Below are 26562 nucleotides of genomic sequence, written 5' to 3' on the forward strand. Positions count from 1 at the left end.
GCTATAAAGGTGAAACGGAATTAGAACCACTGGATACATTCTATGCCAATCATTGGTAATTTCCCAAAAACTTCCTGGATGATCCGTCAATTTCCTCTGTAAACCAGTAAACACTTATTGACATACAGATGGACGTTTAAAGGGGCACATACACCGCTTAAGCAACAGCTGTGGACATATTTTCTGACACTAATTAAAATTATGGCTTCTGCTTTAATAATTTCAATCTCATTTTTTATTTTCTTCGGTAGCAAGAAGGCTAGAAGGAAAAACTAGCTCTCTGACTTGATACTATTTTACTAAATTGTGATAGGTTAATCGAGTAGCCAGTTGGTTCTATCTAGTATATCTGATGGTAGTAGTATAAATACTGGGCATATCACTTTGCCTTACGAATTCTAAAATAGCAGTGTTCAACGGAAAATTTACATTTTCTTTTATCAACTAGACATATTTAGACTCGGTACCTTTAAGCAAATGTTTCCAAGGGAAGGATTTTGCAGGCGGACACAGATCAAACAACATGGGCATCAACTTGTTACTTTTTGCTCTTTTAGTTTTAAATAAACAGTTCACGTTTGTTTACTGTGTGAGAAGATTTTAAACAACTGTTAATTCTGACTGAGAGTTGAAATTGTCGTAGTTATTTTCTTTTGTTAGTTATCGATATGAGATTGCTATTTTTGGCTTGTTTAAGTCCAAAAACAGGAAATTGTACCACAGCCGAAAGGATCAGGTATGATCTAACTTAGCTAGCTAATGAGCTATCATTGCTCTATTGAAACGATTACTAGCTACTTAGCAGGCTCAATATCCTCAATTACTAAATCAAATACCATTGCTTGCTTTAGTCAGGGGTAACGTTTTACTCTGCGTCGTATCCAATGGTAGACTGCTCAAATTATAATACACATTTTCCGAATAAGGTTGCTTCTTCAAATGATGAAACAAGCTTACAGCTTCATGTTTCGGTCTGTGTCCATATGACTCGTCGTCGACACTTACTTTATTTCTGCTTTTCAGGAAACACATAGAATCAGCGGGTCACATATGTGTTCTTCGAGATATAGTGGACTTCCATTCTCCCGCTGACGTTACAAGTTTGGTGTCGGGAGAGCCATCTTTTGAAGGGGCACTTGCCATTCACCTATATAAAGGAGGCAGACTTCTCCTTGGTAAAAAGCTTACTTCATCAATATGCATGACGGATTTGTAAGAGGGCTTGGTATAAAACCCACTGGGAGATTGTTTTCGTCGGTTGGCTTTTATATATGAAATGTAATAAAAATGCAGACATATATTTTTTCCCCTCAAAATTCATGTGCACGTATGCGTGTATATAGTCGCCAAGTATGTGGAAACGCCAGTATAAACTCCCTTAATAGGGCATTGGGCCTCTACGTGCCACCAGAACAGCTGGTGTCCGCTGTGGCATAGAATGCACCCATCTGAATTCTGTAGGAGGGATGTGGCGACATTCTCCCACAAGAAAACACTGCCCCATGAATACTCATTTGGGTTCAGATATGGCGATTGAGAAGGCTATGGCATATGGATAACAGTGTTGTCATGCTCATTGAACTACATCCTTCCTGGCTTGAAAGATATTTAAAAACATGGGAGGATGGGGATCATACAGAATCATTAAGTAGTGATTAGTATTGACCTTAGATTCTAAGTGGATGAAATCACCCACTTTACCAAAAAAAAAAAGCGTTTTGCACAATTACAGAACCACTGGAACACTTCCATGTTATAATCAAGTACTCAAGTCTGTAGGCTTCTTTAGATGGGCACACATCTGTTTGACAAGGACAGTTGATTCATCTGACCATATCACGTTTTTCCAAGTAAGCTTGCACATTGAACTGGGCCGGATGACAGTGTAGTATAATGGGTAAGGAACTGGTCTTGTAACCTGAAGTTCACAGAGCGTCTGCTAAATGGCTGTAATGTAATGTAACTAATGCACATGGACATAACAATACAGTCATATGCCCTTGTGACCACAGTTACCCTTTGTTGATGACAGATATGCACAAGTTTGCATACATTTAGTTTTCTTGGCTGCATCACTACCCACCTGTAGAGGTTCCTATAATTAAAGAATGCATATGTGTTAGAATTTATTCCTTACTTTTTCTATATCAATGAACTTTGAGTATCATTTTCATCTCCATTTGTCTAGAAAATTGTGAGTAATAAAAAATCATTATGTTTGCCATGTACATGTACCAATGCAGTTGCTTCCTGACTACCTAGCATAAATATTATCATGGCACCATGATAATTGGCCTCAACACAATTGCGCCATATAACATGATGAAGTGAGAAGATTTAGTAACATAACTTCCATTATTTCAGTGAGAGAAACCGTTCCAGTGAGAAAGAGCCCGTGTGTGAGCAAACGAGCATGGCTATTATTTACAAACATAATAAAATAAGGCATTCTGCAGAAGAGACTCAGTTGGGTAGGTTCCTGTCATCACATGGCAAGCGTACCTTCAGACATGACTGGAGGATAAGCCGTTCATCAGAAGTGTCTCCTGAATGTGTGGCCGTAATCTGCGTGGGTGAGCGGTTCCATTTCCCTGGCTTTAAAGACAGTATTCCTTGCCTAATGAGCTGCATCAAGAAAGATGAATGTTTTACGCGAGGGACCGGAGAGAAACCGGCAGAGCCTGAGAATATCGTTCTGGTGGCTCTAAATATGAGCAAAAGGAGACAGAGAAGTGGCACGTTTTTTTCTGTTTTTTTTATGTTGCCCCAGGCAGCAAGGCCCCGTACGGGATCATCTTTGGAGGAACAGACCTCAACCAGGACGTGAAAGATGAGAAGAAACGTGCAGTGATGGAACAGGTGCTGAAGAAAGCAAGGTAAGCTTTATGCGTCCTACCTTACACACTTGTAACAGGGAGATTGCACAGAACAACACAGAACAAACTGGTTTCATGGAACAACAGTATTTAAAAAGGGTGACACATGGCAACACCTCCGTTATTATATACCTTTCAGCATAATGTATGCAATAAATCTCTTGAAATAAATCTATTGAAAACAATACTGTGCTGAACAAGATGGCTGAAATGCAAAATAACATTTGTTTTTTAAAGCTAAAATTATTTGTATTTAAGAATGATGCATATGTAAGCAATATTGCATGTGCTTGCTAATAGTTTTGAATCAGTATTGACAGGATGACAGTGTAGTTTAATGGGTTGTAAAAGTGTTTTGTGGAATTTATCGTGAATGTCTCTAAATCATCACAGCACATGGCACACTAATAACAGCTTGGTGACACATTTGCATCAGTGCAGAACATATACACACGTTTAATATGTGCAAGCTTGCAGTAATTGACCTTTTGCCTTGCGTTTTTCATTTTTGTTAGCACTTTTCAAATGGATTGATGTGTTGCTAACAATTCCAAAGAATAACCGAGATCCAACTGTTATTTTGCTGTCATGACACATTCATTTCTTGTTTTCTAGCAGTGGCATGGTACTAGAACATATGTTGTTTACCTGTTAGTAAATCGCAGCACACCTTTAATAAAAGAAAAAAGGGTTAAGTATTTAGCTACATTAGGATCTATATAATGCATTTATAATAGATGTGAAAGATGAGAAATAATTGAATAATAAATACCTGTCTGTATTTAAACAACCATTCATGTGTATTTATTAACAGACATTAACAAGGTGATGGTTTGACTGATGAGAGCAGATGAACTGGAAAGCACTGGTGGGAAAATGAAGTCATAGGTTACACTGAGCGTCTGGTGGGAGGCCTTCACAGGGCTTGGATTACTGACGCACATTTTGCATAGGCGGGGTCTCTTCACTGTAAAGCTCCCATTCAGGACGCCTGGGATATTCGGCTGCTGACATCAGACCTCTTGTTCCAAAGTCTGAAGGCGTATTAACATTATGTTTATCGGTGTTTATAAGCGCTAGGCATATGGCTTACTTTAAATAGGGTTTGCGGTTTCTATTTTCACCTGCTTCTGTTTGATTTTACTGTCAGCAAGACACCCATCTTGGAGTCTGAAGCTGTAATTGCCTTTAGGGATTGCGAGTGTAGTGCAGGCTTGCGACTTCAAACGTCTCTGTCAGGGAACCCCCTGCTGAGCCTGCCTTCACAGATGTACCTTGATCATGGAGTTCAGGCCTCTAAAACTAGATCCCGTTGGCCTTATTCACAATCAGAAAATAAACCCAAAAGAAGGCACACCTTCTTTTTTTGGCTCGAAATCTGTCCCTTTCCAGGTACACGCACCTCCCTCTTTGCCAAACCATCAGTGAACTACCACTCCCACCTTCTCTCTTTAGTATTGAGGATGCTAAGGAGTTGTTGTTCGTCTTTGATTTTCTGTTCAGGCTCTTTTGAGATTGTTGATTACTTCTGAGGGAGTGACAGGCGGGGCTCCAAGCGTGAACATCAGGGCTGTGAAAAGACGCGCGACGTAGAGATTTAAAGAGACAGCACAGTATGGCTTTAATTCAGTGCATGGTCAGGTTTTTGTTCCAGCCATGTTCTTGTTTCATGACTGACAAAATCCATATGATTTTTTCCATGATCATTTCTGTCTTTGATCTCTTTACTATATGCTTCGTTTATGAACATTTTTCAAAAGTTCTGAAGGAGCACAGCTAGATGCCTATTTTCAAAATTTAGGGCTGCAGTGACATACTTCTGCTATTTCAATAAATAAATAAATAAATAAATAAATCAAACCACCAATCAGTCACCCAGTCGGCCTATCAGTTAATAAATCCAGGGAATAAGTATTCAATCAATAAAATTCCTCTTTGAATATACTGTATTTTTAAAAATTTGGCAATACATTTAGGACTGATTCAGTTAATGAGCAGTTCTGATTATGCAGGGTTAACAGTGCAACTCTGTTTATGATGTAATGTGGCCTTAAGAGTTTATGTTCTTTGTAAACAGTTGGAAAAAAAATCCATCAAACGCAAGGAGGCCCAGAGCTGTCTTAGACTGTACAGAAGGTGTGCAATCCTCCCTGCAGCTTAAATGACAACATGATGTTTTTCAGGTTTGCTGTTGCATTCTCCTACAAAATGAAGGAAGAGGCTGAAGTCTTCTGGGTAGGATCTGTCTGTTTGTACTACTTTTATAGTAATATACTTAAGAATGTTCCCAACATTTCAAGAGCTACAGTAACTCAAGAATGCTTCCCATGGGTGGCTGGGACCATACCCTTTTATCGCATTCAGAAACAGCTTTGTCGTTTCCTTCAGAATTCACTGAAGCATTCACTTAATAAAAAACGCTGCTCCAAAGTTGTTTATGCTTTGGGGGTAGCCTATGTAATAACTTTTCAACAGGATGTCAGTTCCCCTGTTTTCTCTCTATGCAGAGACAGCCTTACATGGCTGACAGCCAGATTAACAGATTATTATAATCCATGAATTATGGTCACAATCACAGTGAAATTTTTTTCAACCTGCATTCACGTACAGTTAACTGGGACTGAACGAGTAAATTAACTATAGTGACTGAGGCTATGTAATTGTAATTGCCCAAGATAAATATTAATTTTCTCCATAACAAAATATAAATATTTATTGTCTCCCTAATATTCTTGTCTCCTTAAATGAATATTTCACTTTGTAAGGCTTCGGTGATTGGCCAGATTTGCAGTGTAAAACGGGAGCGAAGGATATTGTATTTGGCGAAAATCAACCGACCACATTGCAGGACCGTGAGATAGGCTACATTGCGTAAGAGCACGGGGGTCAAGGAGGGACGTAGATCACTGCAATCTCGCAGATAAAACATTTTGCCCCGCAATTTATGGTGGAAGCCGGCGTCGCGAGACAGCAGGGCGCGACAGCCGGCATAAATAAAGCAGCAGGGTTTTACTGCGCGCAAACACAATATCCTGCTCCGTCCCTCAGCAGCGCGGCATTAAAACAATATTACCATGTTTTATTTTCAGATTAGATTCCCCCGCGGCCTGCAGATTGAAGGAAACTGGCGCACTTTATCTCTGCAATTTAGCGGTGACAGCACACAGTCAGGAGTCAAAATTGCGGAGCAGGACACGTCTGCCACGCGCTGTTTACTGAGACTGAAAGCGTGGGAGAATTTATCCGGCTAAATTCCGCGTGATAAGAGTTGCCCAATTTCCTTTTCATCAGCAGAATTATTACCAACATGGAGCGTTTTGCTTTTTTTTCTTCTTTTTTTTTAAAATATAAAAGCTGCCTCCCCGTCTATTTATAAATGAGCTCAAATGTGCTGCTTATTATTCTGTGAATGCTGAATTGTTCTAACAGTGGCTAACATTGTTTGTATGTAATTGCTCATAACACCATACCACTGCTGTTTCTTTCTAAGCTAATGACATAGGAGATGATCTAAAGAAATTTTCCCGACATATGAGATTTCTTTCACGAAGTACAGTTGTAACTACTGTCAATGCATTTTACTGTGATAAAACCTTTCATAGAGTTCTGTCTGTAGTAGTACTATATAGCTGTGGGAAAGCTCCTTGTAATACTACTGCTAATAATAATAATAATAATAATAATTATTATTATTATTATTATTATTATTATTCAATGTATGATTTGAAATGTTTAATGTTAGAATAATATAATTTAGTATTATTTTTGAATAATAGATTATTGTCCTAGTCATTCATCTAGTTGTAATATTGTGTTATATCTTCAGTCTTTGAGATTGTGCTATAAGAGTGAGAATAGTTTCTGAGCCACGTGAAATGGGCCTTTATAGTATGAATTTATCAAACCATGTGTTACACATACATACAGTTCAAAGCAAAATGCATGTACGTATAACAAATGGTTTAAAAGGATAAAATACCTGTTCTTTTTTTTATCAATAAGCAATCAATTAATAACCTAATCATTGTACTGCTTTTCTTGTTCTCAAAGCTGTCCCAGAGCAGCAAAATCTATATCCAGCCCCAAGGTAAGGTCTGAAATTGTGTGCTGCGCGTCTGCTAATGGCTTTTTTGGCATGGCTGTGTTTGCAGTTGCGCATGGCTGAGCCGTAGCCTGGCTCGCTATTCCATTCTCATTCCTCTGGCACTCGGACGCGGCTCCGTTTGTTTTGCTGCCGGGTCGCTGGCGCGGGCGCCGAGCAAGATGAACGATTGCGCGAGCGGCGGAGGGGGGTGGGGGGTGGGGGGATGGGGGGGGGGGGGGCGCTTTCGCGGCTCAGGCCGTTAAGCTGCCGCCACCGCGCCTGAGCTTTAGCCCAGCTGTCCTCTGCCCTGCCCCGCTCGGCTTCTGAGGGCCCCCTTCATTCCCGCCATCGCCCACGCGGGCCCCTCGCCGATCCGCGCGGGGCGCCAAAGGCGAGCTGTCCCCGCGCAAAGAAACACCCTTCCCAAAAACAGGGACCAGGATCCTTAAAGCATGCCTCCAGCCTGATTTTTTCAGAAAGGGGAGCTGTCAATCAAGAAGCCCAGGGGTTGATTGGTGTACCGGTGGCCCACAGGGGCTTGCAACATTGATCTATCGTAATTGGTTAAAACTGTAGGCATCTTGGGGCGGGGCACGGCAGCAGGTGGAAAAATCACACAAACGAGCGCACGGGAGCTGCGGCAGCCAATCGGTGAGGGGTTAATCGCTGGGCTTCGCGCGGAAGGAGGACGTCGCTTCAGCGGAGCACGGAGCGCGCTCGCTCGTCCTGCTGTCGGGGCCGATAGATGATGAATGGGATGACCTTTCGGCGGGAGTCAGAAATGTCAGGGAGCGATAATTACACCCAGGGCTCCGGTCCTCCCCTTAGCCGCCAATGTAGCGCTCCGCCCGCTGCCACGGCGTCTTCGGCGGGGCAGGGTAAGGGCAGCCGCCCGAGCCGGCGAGCGATTGGCTGGGAGAGAGCTCACTGAAGCATCCCACGCATCCCATTCGCAGCCACGTCACTCTCCTCTCCCTTCACTGCAGATATGATGTCTTGAAACCGCTGCCTCTTTGCCCTCGTAAACTCAAGCCTCTCTTCTCTCTTGCCGTGCCTCAGGGATCGAGACCGGGGCCGCGCCGAGCTTCAGCTGGAGGGCCTTCCTGAAGAGTTCAGGTACCGCCTCGCATCCCGTTGCACCCCCCCCACCACCCCCCCCCCCCCCACCCCCTCAACCGCCGAGGGTTGCACCACCTCCTTAAAATAAGCAAACGGGGCACTCAGGAACAACCCGCGTTCCTCCTCCGAGCCGGTCGGGAGGAGGCGGGAACGGTGGGTGATTATTCATAGCGCGTCAGGCGCGTTTCGTTCGGTGTTTCTTTTCAAGATAAATGCCCGGCTGCATTCTTTCCCCCGCGCGGGGAAGGCGGCGGGGCATTAATCTGCGGGAGCCCCCCCCCCCCCCGGTCTCCGGTCTCCGGGCCCCGCTTCCTCCCCGGGCCCCTGCGTCCCGGCTGTGGCAGCCCCACGTCCCTCTGCCACGGTGAACGCGCGTCATTATTCAACAGCCTTCCCAAGACCTGATTCTAAATTGAACACTGTGAGGCAATTTCCATCCCTGCTACATCACAGAGCGCAGAGCACCCCCGATTAATAACTCTCCAAAACAGAGCCATTTGTCATCTCCTTCCCCCCCCTCCCCCCCCCAAAACCAGCATGAATAATACTGATTGCCGCCTGTGGCCAGACACTTGATGATAAAATATACATGGGAGGGGGGCTTGAAACCCTGCTTTGCGCTACTTTAGTCCTCATCCGAAGGTGTGGAATTATTCATACTGTGATTCTGAGTCACAAATGGACATAAGCCCCACTCTCTGCAGCTTTGCAAGTTTTCAGACTGGCAGAAAACGATACAGTCCAGTTTGTCTTATTTCCTTTTGACATAAACCGAAGGTGTTTTGTCCTGTCAGGTTGTTTTGATTTGATTAGATTAGGTTTTTTTTCCTACCCTGTCATTTTCCAGATGTGTCGTGATATGAACTGTTTTGAACTGTGGCGCACCGAGACACTCTCTCCTCTCTGCAGGTAATTATTTTTCGGTTGTCATACTCCTCAGACACAATAGAATGCGCCCCCAGAATGCGGGAATCTCTTACTAAAAAGATATCAATTCCGCAGCCCGTCTTGTCAGCACTTGTCCCCTCTCTTTTCACAAACACTCTCTCGCAGAGGGGGGTCCATATCTCATTTGGTGCTTCTTTAATACCAAGTTTCGTTTATTTAAATTCATCATAATTTCCCATGTCGGCTGTTTTGTTGTGCTGCTAATCCCTCCTTTGTTTAAGTCCGTAAATCTACAAGGTGCGCAATTTTACGCTGCCTTTTGTAGCATCCAAACGTAGACTAATCTACGAATGGAAGGAAAGGCAAAATGTCTGCTGTAGGTAGGTTAGCATTGATGCTAAAAAGCTAAAGCATTCATTTATAGTGTTTTTTTGTATAATATGCACTATGTATGAATCAACATAAGAAATAATTGCAGGGTAAATTAGCCGTGGATTTGCGGCTGAAACCGAGGGGCCTTTTCTTCTTCTTTGGTAACGCTGATGCGAGATGTTCCTTTGTACTCGTCTTTGGTTGCCGCGGAGGCCCGGGGGGGTGGAAAGCCTCCGCGGCGGCCGCCTCTTCAAAGGAGCCCGGTGTCTGCGCGCGTGTCGCCCCCTGCTGCGCTCAGCGTGCGGCGCGGGGCGGGGGGAGGGCAGGTGCCGGGCCCCCCAGGAGCCCCGGCGATGAGTGACACGCCGTGCTGGGGGTCACAGGTGGAGGGGAACGCAGGCGGGTGTCCTGTTTTTAGGGTGGAGCGGCGGTCTTTCCACGGGGAATGCACCCGCTAGGATTCCCTCTCTGATTTATCATAACGCCGTCACGCAGCCACATACAGTATCTGAAGCTACTTTATGTGTCTCTGCTTTGAGTAGTCAGGCTGCTGGTAGCCTAGCTTCAGGTAACGCCATATTCTCCTGGCTCTCGTAGCTTAGCCACGATCAAACTGAGAAGCAGTTTTTTTTCCTATGTGGGTTAATCTGTCGTGGTCGCTATGAGGTAGAGAGAAACTATGAATATCGGCTTTTGTGGGGAAATTGGATAGTAAAAAGGAAGATGCATTTAGTCCAAGTTCCCTGAGGAAACCATTGTCTTGTGTACCAATCTGCCAGTCTAATGCCTGTTGTAGTTTGGCAGACTGAGCGTAAGACACATTAAAAAATTCAGCCCACCTGCAAATCTCAAATAGTCTATTCAGGACAGACACTGTGGAAAAATACATTAGGAGCATAGAACATTGATTTAATCTGCCTCTGTGGTTTCTAGGAAGAAACAGGACATGGCAACACGGTTCATTTTAAAACTGAACATCTGCTACAAAATTTGGTCTGACCTTTGTTATTGCAAAATGTATTATTTTAAATTTTTTTGTGAGAGATCTGAATCTGCCAATGATGAATTTGCAGAAGTATAACAGCTGAGTTTGCATATATTTAATCTTTCTGCATTCGTACAAAAACAAGTTTTTTCCCCCCCAGGTAAGAGCAGATAAGTTTTTTCGATTTATTTTCTGGAGGCGGGGAGCGGGGTGTTTTGCATTGTCAACTGATACTGTAAGTTTTACACCTGGGGTTCCCTTCCTAAGCTGGCCTATTATATCTGTAGTTCACACTTGAACAGTCACAAACAGGAGATTATAGCTGTGAAATATGCTTCAAAATGGACTCTTTGTTTGTTAAGGGTGAGTGGAGACAACTGATACAAACGAGTAAAGACAGGCTTCTGTCAGCAGTTGCATTTTCAGCTTTAAATGAATTGAATTAAAATTACTCTCGGCGGTCCGCACCCTGGAAATGGTCTAAATTGAATTTGTCAGTCACCCTTCAGGTTCGGGTCGGCCTGCCGTCTGAAGACCCCTCCGAGCGCTTCTTCGTTGGGCATAAGATACGGATATCTTAACGCGCATAAACGTGCGGAAAAGGGCCGATTTGCGCCTGGGACGGGGCCCAGCGCGCCGTCCCCGCGCATCAGGGCGTGGCCTTTCGCCGCCGCGGCGACAGGAGCGCTGGCACCGTGCCACCGAAGCGCCGATGACGCGGGCAGCGGGAGAAGGTGCCACCTGAGATCAAAGGCGAGAAGAACAGGAACGGGGATGGCCACGCGAGGGACAGGAGACGGGCCCAAAACAAATGCGGCTGGCTGGACAGGCGATCTGTCCGAATCAGTTTCCCCTCCGGAACAAAGATGCCTCCCCGACGCTCCCGTGAGGCTCTTTTCTTCCTTGATCTTTCCATCCTTTGACAAGCTTGTAAGCACAGCTTCTCTTCACCTGGCCCCTCCATCTTCTTTCCTCCTCTGGTCCTTAGGTCTGAAATAGTGAAGAGAACATTTTACCCTCAGCCAACTGACACTGCCCCCCCCCCCCACTTTTTACTGGCCTGAAGTTAACCACTTCAGGATAATTATATTTACTCTTCAATTACATCACACTCATTCGAACTGTAAACACACTACACACCAGCCAATCCCCCCCCCCCCCCTGAAATGAAAGTGAATAGCCAAGTACTGTTAGAGTTCCTCAGCATCTCACACACTGGTTCCCAGGCGTCTGTTTGAAGAAGAAAACACAAAGCGTGGAGAATTCAGGGGTTTTGCGGCGGGTTGTTCCCGCGCCGCTGAGAGACGGATGCCGTCTCCGCCCGCCTCGGCGCCGTTCTCTCCCGCGTCCGTGCAGAGCGGCAGGAACATCGCGGCGGTTTTGATTTACAGAACGGCGTACGCGCCAGAGTCATTTCACTGTGGACTGGACTGCGAAGCCGCGGTCCTGTGAGCGTTTGTACGATGCTGTGTGAGTCTCGCTCAGTTTAAGCGGCCAATAAGAATGAGAAATGGCTCGTACAGGTCAGAGCCGGGCTGAATATGGAGGCTCTCCAGGGAAATAGATAGACAGATAAAACCAGGAACATAGAATAAACTGGAACCAGTCAAATCTGTGCTTAAAAATGAAGTGAATGGCGTGTAACTGAAGTAGAGGCACTAGGGGCGTTTAATCTGAGCTTCAATACAAAAACGGTATATTTTTTATACACGCAGCAGTGTTGTGCAGTGGTTTGAAAAATGAACTTGTAAGCAGAAGGTTCCACAACAATTTCTATAAATCGCCTCAATGTAATGCATTGCATTCAAAACACAGTACTGCATACTGCATTGAAAATACAACGTGAATGTGGTGTGGCACGACACATACTGAATCATTAGTGCAGCATCAATAAGCATAAACGTAATACTCAAACATGTTTGCATACATAAAACTCCTTTATTCTTTTTCAGGGGTGCAATGTTTATTTACACCAGTGCAAGTCTATATGATTGTTATGTTGCTTTTTTCTTAAAATTTTGATATTATTTATTTATTTATTTTTGGTTGAGTGCATAGAAGCTGAATGTCACTGATATAGTATAAATGAGCACTGCACCACAGAAAGGAATCTCCCTTGACTGTGATCGTTCTGGTCAAGTCAGTGACATCCATATCAGAAGATCTAAATGTAGATTTCAAACTTCTTTCAGCATTTTTGCTTGGCCACAACCGGAGAACATTTTTATTCCTTGCACCGTTTATTTTATGTTCCATTTGGTCAGGCATCGTAAAGTTGAGTCACATTCACCAGTTTGTAATTGTATTTGCTGTCGTGTAATTAGCACCTGTCTCAGAATACTCGCACGTTTCCTCTGTCACTCTAAGAGGGTTAATTTTTCAGTAATCAGGTCAGGTGTGGGCTTTGTAACTCGATGTTTGATGCATTTTATTCCTCTTGTTTCTGAAATGACACCGTGCTCTGCCACGATTTTAATTTACCTCCTGCCGCTTTCTTTTCTCTTTCCTTCACTGTCACCCAGCACCTACCTCAGAATACACATGAAAAGGCCATACGATGAGGGGTCATGTTCAAAACAGAGATAGAGCTTTGAGGGGTTTAGCGTTCCATCTTTTAGCGCTAGCCTGCAGGTCATAGTGTGTTCAGCAGTGCTAGAGGTCCTTTCCCTTTATTGAAGCCTGAAGGTCTGTACGCATTGAGCCAGTGGGCCCTGTCTGTACTGGAAGGGTGATTTTTGGGGACCTGTTTAGCATTCTTTAAAGTACAGCGACAGAAAGGGTACTCTGGATTGATAGTGCTTTGTTGAATGCATTCTGAAAGTTCAAGGAAAAGTTAATAAACAGTAGAAGATAGCAAAGCTGCTTTTTTGCTGTTATCTACACAATTCAAGTTTATACTAAAAATATTTTATGTACATTTCTGTTTGTACTTATCTTTCTACATTAAAAAGTGGATGCAAATGCTTTAGAATGGAGCATTGGTTAAACTTTTTAAAATTTTAGCAGAAATTTAGCAAAATAAGTTTTTTAACTTAGCTGAAACTATCTGTTTCAAATACTACTTAAGCAAAATAGTTATTTTGCCTGCTTGTGTTTGTATTTCTGCATGTATGTATTAATAAATCATTTTAAAAAATATTTTTTTATTTAGTCATTTTACAAAGGATTGTAATTGGGCTTCATGTAGCTTTTCTGCTATCATGCTTTCTTTCTTAGTGTGAAGGCTAGTGGCTCAGCAGTTCAATTGATTTTGCCAGCAGCCAACCAAGTTTGCCATACCGAACTAGAGAAATTTCACCTGTTAACAGCCAACTGCCATAGCACCGTGGTGGTTTTTTTGAGCGTAACGGCCTCTAGGTTAACCTCTCCCAGTTTAACCCTCTGAGCCTCCAGTGCCAGATAGGTAATGTAATCATCCAGCTTTTCAATAGCCTCTTTGCTGACTTGCGCTTCCAGCTACTAGGTGAGCGCTTGAGCACCTCGACATGAAAGAAGCCTTTAGCATTCCAGTACCTGATTACTAATCCTCACAATCCTTTCCACATGAAGTTCATCCTCTACAGTATATCTCCCCTGCATCCTTACTTCAAGGGGAACCCCCCCCCCCCCCCACAACGTATCGCTCGTTTGCATTATTTATTACGATGACAGAGAGGGAGAAAAATTCAGATTCCACTTAAAATTATGTTGTGCCAAGTCGGTCAAGGCAAGTTATTAATAGAAGCGACGGGGTAGATTGTGCTCTTATCTTCTCTGTGGGCGCAGACTCTGCTGGTAGGGCTGCCCACGGCTGCCTGGCCCATGCCCAGTGTGTGTTTCAGGAAAGGGCCGAACACGAGGGTGCGGAGATCGATAAAAGCGCAGATTTGATAAAGAACAGCTTTTCCAGAAGGGAGCTACTGAGGCTGTGAGATAGTCTTTCACTTTTGGATGCAGCCTCTGCCGTTTGATTCGTTTTCGGTGTGTATCTAAACTGCGGTGATCCCCATTTTAGATACACAGCTGGAGAGCTTAACCTTAAGCTGCACTGTACTGGATGTGATACGCTTGATTGTCCTCGGATAGGAAAACGGCTTTAAAAAGCCTTCTGATGTATTGTAGGCCATCCTCAATGCCCAAAGATGAATTCAATACCTAACAACGTCAGGATATTGTGGCTGTATTACTGTATGCCCACAGCTGAAAACGTATTATCATATATGGGTTTGCATTTGAGGCTCTCAGTTCTGTCTGTGATTTTCCGATGGGCGTTTCGTTGATCCAGCACGCCCTCTGTGTCCCTCCCGTGTGAGTTTTCCAGGGATTTCCGATGAACCGATGGCTCAAAAGAAAACGATTGCATTTGCATTTTTTATATGGCGAGTTCCAATCTCATCTCAAAGCACTTCGCAGTGAAAAAGGGAAAACTCATCTCTGCCCCCAACGTGTTGCACCCACTTGGGTGATGTACGGCAGCCATTTTGTGCCAGAACACTCACTGCACATCAGCTGAGATGAAGAGCGAGAAAATTATCAAGCAACTGTCAGAATGGCCATCATTTTTTGAAAAACAAATAGGCAATGGAAATGTGTTCACTGGCCTAAACACCCATTTATTTAACTTATTATTCCAGGCAGGTTTGTCGTATGACAGCCCTGACTAGAATAATAAGACTGTAATGCCAAAGTGTAAGAGCAAAAAATTATGTATTATGTTCTTTTAAGTTTTGAGACAAAATTGCTCCTGCCAGCAAGCAGTAAAGCAGAACATTGTTTTTTATTAATGATACCAACACATGGCCTAAACTTTCACTTATGGTTTAAAAGAACTATCAGCTCAGCGCTGCTTGGTTGCTGATATCCTTTAGCATCAAGTTTCACTAAAACCTTTGTTTTATTGTTGGGGGTGTAGTCCATTCCCCAGTCAATCCAATGGCAAGGTTATCTGCACAATCAGCACTGGTTGCTATTAAGATGGCGGCTATTGTGTTTTGTTTGTCCAGGTGTGAATGGCACAGGTGTGGAGGATCTGCGCGTTTTCCTCCTGGTCTGTGGCCTTAGGAGAGTGAAGGACCCTCTTTACCTAGTGGAGGCATTCTCAGGTACGGGATCCTACTGTGTGTTACATCACGGTAAGGCGCATACACAGAGAACTCTCAAACACTTTGCCCTTTATCTGCAGGGCACAGGTGACTAGGAAATAAGTCCCTGTGTCCTACTCAGTAGACTCTGTGGTTGATGCCGGCTGATCTCTTTCAGAGTGGCATGCAGAGGATCCATCTGTCATCCTGATCATCATCGGACCAAAGGTGAGTTACCGTGGTGAGAGGCTGAATGCATGAAACAGCACTTGATTTTATATTTATCATTTCCCTCCCCGTGGTCACCTCCATGCACAAGGTGCACAATAGTGTAGCCTATGAGTTGGAGGGACCGCGTAACAATTGGACGCGGCCTAGATAACTGCATTTGGGCTAACGAGCGGAACCCTGGCCGTCAGAGTGCAGGTGTGCCGTGCAGGTGGGTGACAACACTAGTTGGATATGGAAGGGGCGGAGTTACCCTGCCCACCTGCGTGCCATAGGCTGCAGGCAGCTGGCCCCCTGTGGCAGTCAAGCCCCTGGTTGAACGTGGCGACATCTGTCACTGTAGATTATTTCCCAGAGGCCTCTTCTTTGGACGTTCGCCAGGCTTCTGCGAAACGATCCGCCCTGTGAACGCTCATGATTTGGGTTTGGTGTTAGAAGGACAGCAGCCCTAGCCTGTATTACTACAGTCAGGGGAGTGGGAAACAGTAAGAGGATTTCCTGTTGAGGGTCTCTATTATTCCTCAGGTCTGTTGCTTCAGATTGTTCACAATAAAGGAGCAGAGATCCTTCAAAGACTTGAATTAAAGACTACTGCATTAGCCTTATGATCAGTATATTTTTTATTCTTTTTAAAGGTCAAGGGGAAATAAATCTGTCTTGGTCAGCCCTGGCTTGCACTTTGCACAGTACACAAGGGTACTCGTGATATAAAAAAAAAACGGTCAGCGTGTTTTTGCCCTTAAAATCTGCAGGTGTTATTTGGATGGATTATCCGATGACAGATAGCAGCAGCCTCTGATTTTTTTTTCATGCACTTATAGGGTGCAAATAACCCCAGGAAGAGTGCCATGGATTGAATCTAGGCCAGTGGGGGGAAAATGGAATGAGGTCCAAGTGGGGCTTGAAATTCATTTTATGCACTTTGCAAAATGCCAATATGAATTACGTTTTATACAGTATATGGTCCTTCCGTTAACTAGCTTATGGCGTGTGTGTGTGTGTGTGTGTGTGTGTGTGTGTGTGCGTGCGCCTGCACGCGTGTGTGTGTGATGTCCTCAGCCCTCAGTCACAAGTCAAAGAAAATAAATGAGGTTCTTTTCTTGCTCTCTGAGCACTGAAACCAAAAAGTTGTTTTCCATTGAGTTAATTGCATTCCTCTCTCCTGCCTGAATATTGATCCTGTAGAACCAGCAAGTGGGCCTGAAACGCCCTGTTATTCTGCTCCAAATCTCTTATGGCCCTGCCAACAGTGTCCTTGGGGGGCTCTCTCCCTGAGCAGTGGGTCATTAATTCAAGGCTATCCTTTTTGCTGCTTTAAAAAATATTGCATCTTCTATTTCCCTTTTTCTCCCAGTTTGGAATTGTGTATGCTCATCCCTAGTGCTGACTACAGGATCGAACAGACCCTTGTATTGGTATTCTTTTTTGGATTTTACCTTGTTTTCTTTACGCTTTCTCCTTGTGTCTTCAGTCATCGGTGTTGTCAGGCATACATTTTGTCTCGTTTTTTTTTTTTTTGGCACCTTCGGGTTTGAGTCGTTCCGTTCCATGTGACTCCTTTCCCAGTTGGCTTTATTACTCCTGTTTGATAAGCTATCTCGGAGAGGTCGGTTTCTGCTGTGATCCATGTAAAGCACATAAAATTAAACGCTTGACATGCTGTGAGTCGTGTCAGCCTTTCGGGGTTGCCGAGGAAACGACGCTGAAGTCAACACTACCAATCTGATTTCAAAACGCAAAAAAAAAAACTGAATAGTGATTCAGGTAAAATTGCCTGGAGCCCATAGCTGTTTGATAATACAAATTAGCCATCCACATATGAAAGCTTCCCACTGCAACCTCATTTTTGAAAACTCTGACAATGTGAAAAATGATTTCACAATAATCATGATGATGCTTAGCCGTTTTGGACTGTGTCAAGTACGTGGCCATTTTCAACCATAACAGGTTGCTTCATCTTGCATTGTTTCAATGTGACTGCTGTCAATACATGCAGAGGGGAGGGAACTGGGTTTGCCTTTATGTAAGAAATTAAGGAAGGAATGAATGTAACCAAGGTAGCATTGTACAATAGGTTGGCATCCACAGACTGCCATATTCATTTTCTACATGTTAGTGTCTGCCAGGGTGGAGAGCATTATTTGTTCTTATTGAATACTCACGCACCACTGGTTTTCCCTTCCCTGAGCTTGTTCTTACATTACCTCATTTCTCGATTGTCCATTTGTGTTCTTGTTTCATCTTTTCCGGGGGTGAATAGAATATCTACAGATATTCTTCACATTTAATGTCACATTAAACTGAACAACTGGTCTGTTTTGTTCCGTGTCACTTTTATTTTGCTGCGTCCCTGTAGCTTGTAGCTTTAGCGAGGCACATTTTCCCAGAATCCACACAAAGGCCATTTGTCAATAGGTAAGAAGCGAGTCATTAAAATATAATTTTTCAGTGGAACAACAAATGGACTCTGGAATAAAAAACAAACCAGCGAACAGCAGCTTGCTTGTGACTTATTTGACCTGATTTGCTCAGTGTTGTGGGCCAGTTAATGCATGTAAATCCCGCACTGCAATTAATCAGATTGGGAAAGGACCCCACCCTGACCCCAATCTCTGGAAATCAGAGGGATTTTGAAATGTTTTTTGGTGTTAAGTGACACGGGGAGGGAGCATGTTTGAAGGTATGATGTGGTATTGTCCTGTCGTGTTCTATGGTCAGTATTAAAATGGCAAGGGAATTTGCAAAAAGTCATTACATTTCTTAGTACCTAGGGCTATGAGGTATTGCATATTGTCCAGCATCACATAATATTATTAGAACAATAATAATTATAGATAATAGACAATAGGCAATAGCTGTAGACATTGACTAATAAATAACTAAAAGTCTCTCAAAAATAACTCATCTAATTTGGCATGCATATGTTCGTGCACGAAAGGCAAACGAGTTTTAACTGATTTATTGTAAGTGGGATGTATGATCTTGGGCCAAAAAACTTTGCATAAATGCAAGGATAGTCAGTCATCCTTTCAAGATGATGAGAATTGTTTGGCAAAATAATATGACAATGTACAATCGGTAACAATCTATGAATTATAGTTTCAGATAAAATGGCTGAAATGCCGTTAAGTTTATGCAGTGCCATAACAAATCTTTTGTGAATTTAAATGCTAATTAAGATTGAAGATTGTAAACCTCTGAACTTTTTTCTTTTTAGTTTTATTGGAATAGAATGTATATTTGATATTACTACTGCAATATGGTGCTCGTACAACCAGCCCAGACCACAACATTCATGTTCATTTAATATCCCAAATGCAGTGCAGAGGTTACTCTTCATATGCTGTAAATTTAGCCAGCTGAACCAGAACGAGTGCTTTCCTTGAATGAAATGTTAAAGATCTTTGTTTCACAAGGCTCCTGTGAGTCTTTCCCCTGCAAGGAGCAGTGAGCAGTGAGCAGTGTCATAATCTGAGGTTCACTCTTCAGCATGAAGTGCTGGGTTATAAATATTGATCAGGCAGTGTTTGACCACCTCCTACAGTTTAGCTGGTTTAGTTTAGTTTAGGTCACAGGGGCATTTTTGGACAGCTGGCAGCAGCAGGTGTTGTGTTGTAAGCTATTTCCACGGACTTGGACGCCGTTCAGAATGCGTTGTAACCAGCGGAAAAGTTGTGCTGCTTTTCTGTGAGGCGCGGCAAATCCGGCAGGCTCCACTGAAGCCTGCATCTCGTCCTTAACTTCGTCTTACTCCAAGTGAAATCTTTCTTCCACTCCACCTGAAAACTTGCCTTTCTACATCACCAGTCTGAGCATCATTCCGAGTTCTCCGTTCTTTTGTCATGAAACAGTAGTAGAACTGCCTTCACGGGTTTATCTGCAGCTAGGCGGTAGTATTGTTTCTCTATGTTGTCTCAGTAGAGCACACATCTCATGATGAAGATTTGCCCTAGTGCTAAAGAGGCAATTAGCCACAAAATGTGGACATCACATCACATCTATTTGTTTGGATGCAATATGACTGACAAAATTTTGTACCCACATTTATTGATATGTACTGATACATTACTTTTCACATTATATAAAGAAATTCTTGTTGTAATAAATATAATAATAACAGCTGCATTTGTTCAGAAATTTTGAAGATGGATTTTGTGGGATTTTTTATGTAAAGCATGGTGTACAGGTGAACAGGGCTTGTCTAGTTTGGAATCAAAATTCTCGGAAGGGAAGAGATGTGAATGCAGTGATTCAGAAACTCAACCTGGGCGCCTGTGTATGCTTTTGTCCTTTGTACACATTTGCTTTCGCCTCCTCAAGAACGTCCAAGTTAAATTACTGTCAGTAATCTCTCCTTTGAAAGCAAGCCACTGGTCTTGTCACTCTGCAGAAGGACCTTGGCTTGCATTCATGGCTCCGTCTGTCAATGTCGGCCCCAGTAACCGTGCACGAATTGACTCCAAGCGGGTGTGTAATTGGATCAGATCTTCCCTGTCACAGCAAGCTAGGTGGGCAAGGACTAGATGTCAGAAAAGGGAGGTTTTTATTTGGAAAATCGGGGGGGTGGCAGATATCTTGTGTATTTTTTGGTGACAGTTGCACATCTTTTTGCTGATTTCTCTGTGCAAAAAGAGACTTCTCTGCAACTCTGCAGTGTAGTTGATCTGCCCAGCATCCCTGAACTGCATATATTCACTACATGGCCAAAAGTATGTGGTCACCTGACATCTAACGTCCCATCCAAAATTAAGGCCGTTAATATGGAGTTTGTTCACTCTTTTCTGCCATAACAACCACTCTTCTGGGAAGCCTTCATACTAGATGTTGGTGCATTTTTGCAGGGATTTGATTTCATTCAGACAGAGGAGCATTAGTGAGGCTGGGCATTGATTGGGTGATTAGGCCTGCCTTTCCGATTGATCCCGAAGGTGTTGCATGGGGTTGAGGTCAGGGCTCTGTGCAGGCCAATCAAGTTCTTCCACACCGATCTTGACAAAAACATTTCCATATGGACGTCACTGTGTGCCCGGGGGCACTGTCATGCAGGGAAGGGCCCTCCCCCAAACCGTTGCCGCAAAGTTGCAAGCATTGGTCTAGAATGACATTAAGATTTGCCTTCACTGGAACTAAGGTGGCTAATCCAAACCATGAAAAACAACACCGGGTGTCCCGATACTTTTGGTCATAAATATGCAATATATCTCCATGCATACTGATGAGGAGATACTGTACAGTCATACAATAGTGAATTGCACGCTTAAGACTGTATCTATATTCTGCTAACTTGTGCTTACAAGAAACATCAACTGGGGAGAAAGAAAACTGAATTCATCTATATTGCAAAGCGGTGCAATCAATAAGGGCAAATGGTGGAATTTTATTAAAACGGACCTCATCTTGTTTCAGATCGATCCTGTGTTCACTGGGGAGGTGGAAGTGAATGTTGAAAGGTAAACCATTTTAGTTTCAGCTTTATTTTACTTATTGTAAGTTCCAATGCTACAATATCGCAGACTTGAAATTTGCTCATGTGCCTTTGGAACCTGTGTCTTTGAATGCTGAAAGTACTTCAGAGATGTTCCCAAGAGTTGTCTGATAATTTCATTTATCTGCCACCAAGGACAGCCAACAAATTGTGCAAAATCTATACTTTCCTTAGTAAACCAGTACTAAGCTTTCAAAGTGCTGTTTGGGAGATGAATGAAGGTGCCTGTGGGTGACTTTATGTGTGGCCTGCTCTCAACAAACCTGTACCAAGGTCCTTATGTTTTTTACTTCTCTCATTTCTGACATGCTGTAAATTAGTAATAGAAATGAAAGGCTGTGCACGTTGGTTTATATCTCATCAGAGCGCGGGGCGTCTACCTCACCACGGAAAGGAGTCAGGAGGAGCTTCACGCTGCCCTGAAGATGTGCTTTGCACTGGTCAACAGCTCCGTCTCAGAAGGGATGTCGGCCGCCATTTTGGAGGTGGGTCTTTTCACGCCTGGGGGGTGTGGGGGAGTGCCTATGTGGCAAGACACCCTCCTTAGGCTAAAGCCGCACATCCTCCTACTAAATCACCTGGCATCGCTCTCTCCTCACACAATCGGCCGCTTGTGGGCATTTTACATCTTTAAAACAGTGTTCCTTAAATGAATATCGATCGTATATATTTTGCAAAACCCACACAGCAATAATTAACCTTAACAGTACTATGTTGAATGGGGGGGAAAAAAAATTATATCAGAGACAGTTTACTTGTTGGACCTTTAATCTGATTGGTTATCACACCATGTTTCCTTTCTTTCCGGTCACTCCGCCTCACTTCACCAGCTATCCCAGCATGCCTTGAGGACTTGAAAAATAGGCTCCCATTGAAATGAATGGAGGCGATTACAAAGAAACCTGTCCTCGCAGGATGTGTGGCTTTACCCTTAAAGTGAGACTTAACGACCAGTAGAAGAGCGTATAGATAATTAACTAACAAGCAGTTTTTCAGATGCAACAATGGCCTTGCTCTTTCATCAGTAACACATAAAGCTTTATTGACAGTTTGACAAAGGCAGCGGTAACTGTCACGAAACATCACACACAAGCAAATGCGATTCATGTTCATTCCCAAAACATCAAACACACTCATTCACCAGATTTTCCCGCTGCTTCATTTTTGATGTAATTTGCCCTCTGGCTCCTCAGATTGAAGGGGAATAGTCACATTTTGAACACTTATCTGTTATTTGAACACGGTTGGCTGCAGATGAAGCATTTCTCCCAACCGCACGGACGGCCTCTCGTCTGCTGTGATAGTGCGTGTTCTCTTTTGGGTTCCAAGGCGTCACACCCCCATGGTCCTGCCTGCAAGCCACATTGGCGCGTGGCCATCACACGTTTCATCACCAAAACAACCAACACGCCGTCCTTTCTTTCCGTACTTACCGCAGAGCAGCGCTATAATCCTGCTAATCTTTTTTTAAACACTGCAGATTAAATCAATCCTCAGAAAGCTTAAAACACTGATGAGTCTGTCTGCGTTTTCCTCCCCAACCTGACGCCGAGGTATTCGCCCGATAGGCGCAATTAATTCTCCCTCCGGTGTTCAAATGGAATTGTGCAAGTGAGGGAACTTGGGTGGACCTTTTTGATTGGGTTAAGAGAGTTCCTCTCCCCACCTCCCCCCTCCGCAGGCCATGCACCTGGGGGTTCCTGTGGTGGCCAGGGACATCCCGGGGAACGCCGCCATCATCCGGCACGAGGACACGGGGCTGCTGTTCGCCACCCCTCAGGTGAGTGCGGTGACCTTTCACGCGCGCGCGGGTTCGAGAACGCGTGGTGAGACTGCCGCCGCTGCGTGCGCCGTAGCACCGCCCCCCCCCCCCCGTCACCCTCTCCCCCCCCCGCCTCGCTGAGCTCTTAGCGACCGCGGTACGCTTTCCCCTCAGAGCACACTGTCAGATACACGGCTTCCCGCCGTCTCTCTGACCTGTGCTGCAGCTGAGAGCACTTTAGATAAGCACACACCTATATTTACTTTCCAAATGATTTCCCTGTTATTTTGCTTCCTGTTCTAGCACAAGGTGAGCTGTCCATGTTGGAGAGAAACTAAATGGTTTGGCTTTGCATGGGTTTTGATCAAAATGTCCTACATGGTGAAACTAAATGTTCAAAATGACGCAGCGCTTATTACTGTAGCTATTGCTGTTGTTTTTTCTTGTGTCCATTGCTGCTGGTTTGTTTTTTTAACCATGGTGGTCTAAAAAGACTACATAAGGATGGTCCTGGCTAGTTCAGTTAGTGAAATTGAGAAACTGAGGGCCATTTGGTCAAATCTCTTTCCAGCTTTCGCCTTTGGATATTTTCTCCTGCACCGATCCATATTTACCTGAGATACTGTGTCCTGTTTTAGGTTCCAGAAACTTCTGGAGCACTTCTTTCCAATGCATTATTGTTTCCTTTTGAAACCTCTTCTTTTCTAAACACGGAAAAAAAAGATCGCCTAATCGCCCTCAGCTATGGCATTAGGTATACTGCCATGCAACAGTTTTAGCTCTGAGGACGCTGCTGCTGGAGAGGAGGCATCTCCTTGGGTGTAGCTGTTCTGCCGGAGGGGCCTTGTTATAATCACTGCCAGAACATCTCTCACACAGAGGCACTCAGCTTCCAGTGAATAACAGAGGAGCAGCCAGAGAAAAAGAAAGAGAGAGAGAGAGAGGTAGGGAGGGAGAGAGAGATTGAGAGAAAGAGAGAGAGAGAGAGAGAGCACTGGGGAATCTGTTCAGGTCTACACGACGTGACACCATGCGGCGGGGGAGAGGTGGTGACGTTCCGGGACAAGACAGGGGTCGTTAGTGTAACCCGGGAGCAATGTTGACATTAGCGTGACACTCCCATGATCCCCGGCGCCGAGGGACGAGGCCCCCACGGCCGGCGGTCAAAGGGAATGGCCCTGGTGTTCAGCAGTGTCGAGCCGCACTGGAGCATCCTGATGGATAAGGCTAACACGCGGGTCGAGGCAGGCTGGGCCGAACTGTGACACACTGCTGCAGAGGTGTCGCTGTCTTCAGTGTGCCTTTACTGAGCAGAATTTCACAAGCGTGGTGCGGGGAGTAGAGAGGTCTGCCTGCGCTTCTCCCCATTATGATGTATAACCATATTCTTTTTAGGCAAGACATTCATAAAGTGGTGTTTCCTTAATTAGAATATAAGCAAGTTATCCTATGACAAATGACCCCCTCGAGTAAAGAAATGTTATTTTTTGTGTTTTAATTGCCTACAGTGAATGGCCAGGTCCAAGCCTCCTTTGTGCATTCCCCTACCCAAGACTGTGGAAGCCATGAAGTGGCAATACCAGAACACTATCGTCTTCACGTTCTCTCAGACCAGACCAAACTTTCATTTACACAGCATTATGGGCCATTAGGACAATGTACTATCAAGATTCAAGTGCAGCCTGGAGCACAGTCATATGGATGTGGTAGTTAAAAACACATTGTACATGTGATTCTATGCTAACAGACCTCTTGGGTGGTTTTTTTATTTTTCTCAACACAGTGCATTCTTGCTCTGCCATCAATCCAGCGGCCCCCAGGAGACGCTGACAGGGGAGGGGTCTGGGTGTTGTAATTCTCATCCAGAATTAACCGAGTGGCCGTTGGCCTGGCTTTGGCCAGAGCTGGCCAGGAGATTTGTCCGTTCTGCAGCAGCGGTCTGAGCTGAAAGCTTACAGAGTGGGGATGTACTGTAGGAGCCAAATCAAACCTGCTTAAGAAATGCCCTGCTCCTGACTTGAAAAATAAATGGGAAAAAAAGCCAAACTTCTGGGTGCAATACACTTTCACTGCTGTTCTGGGTTGTCGTAGTGATTAATTTTAATGAGTTTGTCTTTGTTTCACCTCCCTCTCTGACCAGCCTTGTGTTTGTCTTTGTGTTTGTGAGAGCCCAGAGTCGTGAGAAGAAACCTGACAGATGGCCTTTCTTGACACCTCAGGGCTAAATAATTAACAAACTTATCAGGGTTGTAGAGAAGGTGGAGGTTAAGCAAAGTGAAGCCATCTGATCAGCTGTTTAGTGAGCAATCAATCCTTTGAGTGACACGCATCATCCACTGAGGATTCACCCTCTCATTTTTCCTTCTGTACATATCACACTTCACAGAATCTCATCACACATGAAAGCAGCCTTCAAGTTCATATCACTACCTGTCTTGATAAGGTTTGTCCAAAACTGCCATTAAGCCAGGTTGTCACATTTTGAAAAATGGTGAAAACACAGTGAAGGAGAATTTAGGCAAGAGACCCGGTAGCTGTCTGAGTCAGCATTTTCCATTCAGTGAACAGTTTCAGTAAACAAACTCGAGCGAGTCGCAGTTCTGTTCTTCGTAATTAGGTGCTAACGTACATTGTCCTCTCTCCGTTCCCGGCAGGAGTTTGTCACCATGTCCAAGAGGCTGCTGGAAGATCGCCCCCTGCTGGAGAGCATCGTGAGTAACGGGAAACGGTACGTGGAGAAGTTCCACAGCTTGGCGGAGGAAAGGATCGTCTACCAGAAGCTGGTGGAGCTCCTTCTCTGAGCACAGAAGAAAAAAAAAAAACGGTTTACCTACTCTTCACAGCGCTGCTCCTTTCGAGACTGATCACTGCCTGGCATGAACAACAGGGTACCGATGGCCATTCACACACAGTTGAAGGGGCAGTCAGTTGTTCACCATTTGCTCAGGATAAGGCCTTCCCTATCACTAAAAAGCTGTAAATGTGTCATATCAGGGAAGAGTCACTGTGGACCGTAGTGTGTCCAAGGACTTTTTTGTACAGTAAAATGTCTCTATTTCCAGGGATAATGACAGGAAATGTAGCTCTAACTTTCTTTTTATCTTACAATTGATATTTTTTAATATACATCACAATAAAACAACTTGATTTCTAAGACACACAAGATGCAAGACAATATAGGACTACTGTGTATGAAAACAGTTCACTATTAAATGCGTAAGCAGCTGAATAAATCTATTATGGTGCTACTGTAGTGTTTATTGCAAGCATTTTCAATCTTGAGAAAAACCCTTATGTACTTTTGGACCGTATTTGCTGATGTTGTTTTATAAATTGGCGTGCAAATAGCTGTTTTATGTATGCCATTTTTGACATACCGAGGTAAAAATTATTCATGATTGAGTTTGATTGATTTGCCATTTGTGATGTTTTCCAACTACACTGTGCTTGTTTTATTCCACACTGACCCAGCCACGGCGATTTCAGCAGCCACAAAGCTCCCTTGCGTATATATATTATTTTTCTGTACGATAAAACATGTTCACAAGTGCACAGGTATTTTAACCCACCCGTCAATAGCAAGCTAATACGGAGTACTCAATCCGTCAGTGCAATTTATTTTTCTGCTGAAATTTGGTCTTTTCCATACGCTAATATACTGGTTGATTTCAGATTCCAATTTCACACTGCGCTTTTTCATTCC

General features: G+C 44.0%; 1 protein-coding gene across 2 annotated transcripts; it reads left to right on the forward strand.

The window, feature by feature from the left end:
- The first annotated feature begins 294 nt into the window (after nucleotides 1-294).
- Nucleotides 295-26267, forward strand: glt1d1 (glycosyltransferase 1 domain containing 1). Of its 2 annotated transcripts, none has more exons than XM_035380007.1 (12): nucleotides 295-736; nucleotides 1024-1175; nucleotides 2771-2876; nucleotides 5060-5111; nucleotides 6927-6963; nucleotides 8020-8076; nucleotides 15307-15405; nucleotides 15563-15612; nucleotides 21019-21062; nucleotides 21462-21582; nucleotides 22779-22877; nucleotides 24368-25507. In XM_035380007.1, exons 1-12 carry the CDS (start codon nucleotides 669-671, stop codon nucleotides 24368-24370), a joined length of 888 nt encoding a protein of 295 aa, XP_035235898.1. In that variant the 5' UTR covers nucleotides 295-668; the 3' UTR covers nucleotides 24371-25507. The 2 variants fall into 2 exon arrangements, with proteins under 2 accessions (XP_035235898.1, XP_035235897.1); XM_035380006.1 differs by lacking the exon at nucleotides 24368-25507 and adding an exon at nucleotides 25514-26267 and having other exon boundaries at nucleotides 301-736.
- Nucleotides 26268-26562: the final 295 nt, after the last annotated feature.

This window comes from Anguilla anguilla, chromosome 10 (assembly GCF_013347855.1).
Source record: "Anguilla anguilla isolate fAngAng1 chromosome 10, fAngAng1.pri, whole genome shotgun sequence".
Classification (NCBI taxonomy): Eukaryota; Metazoa; Chordata; class Actinopteri; order Anguilliformes; family Anguillidae; genus Anguilla; species Anguilla anguilla.